The sequence below is a fragment of the Rhododendron vialii genome, chromosome 6a, assembly GCF_030253575.1.
Source record: "Rhododendron vialii isolate Sample 1 chromosome 6a, ASM3025357v1".
Taxonomy (NCBI): domain Eukaryota; kingdom Viridiplantae; phylum Streptophyta; class Magnoliopsida; order Ericales; family Ericaceae; genus Rhododendron; species Rhododendron vialii.
In genome coordinates, this window is record NC_080562.1 from 32,101,082 (window position 1) to 32,104,726 (window position 3,645).

Sequence of the window (3,645 nt, forward strand, 5' to 3'; positions counted from 1 at the left end):
CTTCAAGGCTGCAAAATTCGTTGAGGTACATTCTGATTATTGAAATTAACTTTAAAAAATATATGAACTAGACCGTGAAGGTCTCTTAGAAACAGAGGATCTCTTTAATTTTTTTTAAAATTTGTCAACCAATACAAGGCAGATGGAGTACTAAAATATACTGTACTACTTGGAAGCCGAATCGGACACAATCAAGCCGTCTGATCACTGCCGTTGTGACATTATCAATTTCCCTTCCCAATGACAGAAAGAAAGAAAAAGAGAAAAGAGGGCAGATGCCAATGCATAAAAAAAGACTCCTCACCCCTCCAGCAGTACTACCGGTATACGTATATTAGAGAGGAGAGAGAGATTGTGGAGTGAGAAGAGTGAAGTTGAAGTCCGTCTACGGCTTCTTTTAAGAAGACAGCGAACTCTCATCCTTTTCCAACTCTCTCTCTCTCTCTCTCTCTCTCTCTCTCTCTCTCTCCTGTTTTTAACAACTTGGTTTCGTGTACTCCATTTCATTCTGCTCAGTTCTATCATTTGAGCTCTTTCCTTACCCTTTTTTTCCCGTCAATGGAGCTCGATCTTGAAAACCCACTACTGTCAACCTTCCACGATTCAATCCCATCTCTCTTCCTCATTGAATCCGACCACATGCCTTCCCTACCTCAATCTCTTAAACCCACAGAATTCGGCCTCTCCATTCGACGGGAAGCAATGTCTCTAATCTTACACCTCTCCTCCAACTTTAACGACCCTTTTCTCCCCTACCTCTCCGTCAATTACCTCGATCGATTCCTCTCCGCCCAACCCATAACGGTATACACACACTACCTCTCTCTCTCTCTCTACATATCTATATACTCCTATATATATACATATTAATAAAAATGGTTACGAACACATAAGATATGCATATCTGACAATATGGACTTGATGTTTGCAGCAAGTGAAGCCTTGGGTAGTAAAGCTCACTGCAATTTCCTGTGTTTGTTTGGCATTGAAGATGAAAGAAACAGAGTACTCTGTTTCTGATATTCAGGTACTAATTCATATGTTCCATAATTCCAATACAAGAATAGTATACTGTACTACGCCTATAAGAGTATGGTGAAAACGAAGAGTACTGAGATTTAAACTTTTGTTAGCAGAATGATGAAGGGTTTATCTTCGACATGGAAACAATCGAGCGGATGGAGCTGTTGATCCTCGGAGCTCTGCAATGGCGGATGCGCTCCATAACCCCCTTCTCTTTCATCAATTTCTTCATCTCGTTATTCAAATTCAAAGACCCACCACTGGTTCAAGCTCTCAAGGCCAGAGCCACTGAAATCATCTTCAAAGCGCAAAATGGTATGCACAAAACATCACAGACATGCACTATCTACGAATGTGTATTCATCTAGTAACAGATAAACCCTTGATGTAAAAGTACTTTGTTGTTGTTCCAGACATCAGGCTGTTAGAGTTCAGGCCGTCGATAATTGCAGCCTCTGCCCTTCTCTCTGCTTCCCATGAGCTATTTCCACTCCAATTTCCATGCTTTAGGAAAGCAATTTCTAGCTGTTCATATGTAAATGAGGTAAATTAAGCTTCCCTTACAAATATGGGTGGATTTAGACAAAATTAACTATACTTGGCCTCGTTCCGAAATAAACAGTCAATGATAACAAAAACCTAGGGGAACGGAGCCTTAAAAACAGTCTATATTACTCAGGTTAAGTGATTTTTCTGTTAATAATTTTTTGGAATGAATCATTTGTCCTGTTATAAGAAGAAAATCGAAAAAACATGATAATATTGATTGATGTTGGAATTTTTTTTAAGTAAAACGATCTAATAAAGAATACAGGCACCTATTTCTAACCATGCCTCTTTTTTTCTTTTTCCTTTTGGTATTTTCTAACCTTGCTTCTTTACTTATGTTGTACTCCATCTTTGACTTTTCACCTCATAAAAAAGAATAACTAATCTAATATACTTTACACTAATTCTAATTTAATAGTAAAACGGTTGTGCATTGGGTTGTAAATGAAGTAAGAATAGTACAAAAAAAACACAATTTTTGATGCACCTTTTACACTTTTAGAGGTATTTAAACTCAAAAAATTGTTTGTTTTTTTTTTTTCGTCTTTTTCAATTCTTATCGACAACCCATTGGGACGCTGTTAGCATTTTAATTTCTTTAACTGAAGTTACATTTGTTGCAGGATAACTTAGTAAATTGCTGGAATTTGATGCAAGAAATAGCAATGGATGGGTATGAATCAGTGTGGGACAGGGTGTCGAGCTCTAGCACTCCGGTCAATGTACTTGACGGGCAATTCTGCTCGAGCTCAACTACTACTAGCTCGGGCAGTGAGAAGACCAAAAACACCTCCTCTGAAGCTCCAGCAGCAGCTGCAGCTATGGCCGTCGCAACAGGTAGGCTAGAGCGAGACCAAAAGAGGAGAAAGATTGGCTGTTTCCCAAACGATAACTCACTTCTGCTTCCACGGATTAAACAGTTCTGAAATCTGAACTTCTGATCAGACGGAAAAAGGCCCCATGGAGGAGAAATCAGTTCCGCGGGCCATCTATTCCAAAAGAAAATCTCACTTTCAACACTGTGTACAAGTCCCGCGCATTGTTTGTTCATTTTCGGTAATCGGTTATCAATCGAATTAAAAAAAAATGTTGTACAATTCCGTGTGACCGCATATAATTTCTTCTCGGAATGGGATTCTTTCTGGTACTTAATTTGGATTGGACTAGACAATTAAAATTTGAAACGTCCATTGCCACGATAAATCACGGTTCGGCGTTTAAAATTTGGGCCCAAAAATATACGACCCTTTTCTAAGAGAGAGATGGGGTAGGGTCCGTAGGGAGTTGCTAAAACAGTAAAATGAACTATTGGGCCGATGGAGAAGGACGATAGGCTAGCTGTGTGGTATCAGAAGGGGCAGCCGTCGAGTGACAAATGAGTGATAAAGAGATGGTATGTCCATTTAGACAGCTTCATGATCAGTCTCTGTTTGGTTGTTGGGGTCTTATCTCAACACCCAGAAAAGAGAGAGTCAGAGAGAGAGAGAGAGAGAGAGAGAGAGAGAGAGGTAAAAGGGTAATGGTAGGTTCTTTCATTTTCTGAAAGGGGCAAATGAGGACGAAAATTGACTTTGAATTCCTTGGTCTTGGTTTGGTTATTTTGGGGTTCTTGTTGTTGGGTATCTACTACTCCAGTTTCAGTTCCTCTGGCAGAGGAATAATGATACTCCCTCCGTCCCTTTTTTTGTGTTCAGTATTTCATTTTAGGCTATCCCTTAATAAGTGTCTATTTTGTAAAATTTGGGAGGTAAAAGTTGGTGTATTGTCTATTTTGTTCCTAAAAGTAGATTTTATTTTGAAAAGTTAGTGAGTAAAAGTGTAATGATGATGGGTAAGTAAGGAGAGTGGAGGAAAAAGTTGATGTGAAAGGTGTAATGATGATGTCTTTTTAATAAGTTGGAGTTACGAAGCATGACACTTAAAAAGGGACGGAGAAAGTAGTGATAAACGGAATAAAAGGAAATGGCTTGCCTGCCGTCAAGGTTTCTGAGTGTTTGGATTGAAGAGTGCACGTATTTTTAATGTTATCGCAATCGTCGAATAATGTTTTTAATGGTTTAGATTTGTTTTGAT

The 3,645-nt window shown here is 38.9% G+C and overlaps 1 protein-coding gene across 2 annotated transcripts; it reads left to right on the forward strand.

Annotated features, from left to right (window-relative positions):
* The first annotated feature begins 287 nt into the window (after positions 1 to 287).
* Positions 288 to 2,669, forward strand: LOC131330579 (putative cyclin-D6-1). Of its 2 annotated transcripts, none has more exons than XM_058364202.1 (5): positions 288 to 804; positions 932 to 1,027; positions 1,137 to 1,338; positions 1,437 to 1,567; positions 2,196 to 2,669. In XM_058364202.1, exons 1-5 carry the CDS (start codon positions 559 to 561, stop codon positions 2,496 to 2,498), a joined length of 978 nt encoding a protein of 325 aa, XP_058220185.1. In that variant the 5' UTR covers positions 288 to 558; the 3' UTR covers positions 2,499 to 2,669. The 2 variants fall into 2 exon arrangements, with proteins under 2 accessions (XP_058220185.1, XP_058220184.1); XM_058364201.1 differs by having other exon boundaries at positions 357 to 804; positions 1,134 to 1,338.
* The last annotated feature ends 976 nt before the right edge of the window (positions 2,670 to 3,645 follow it).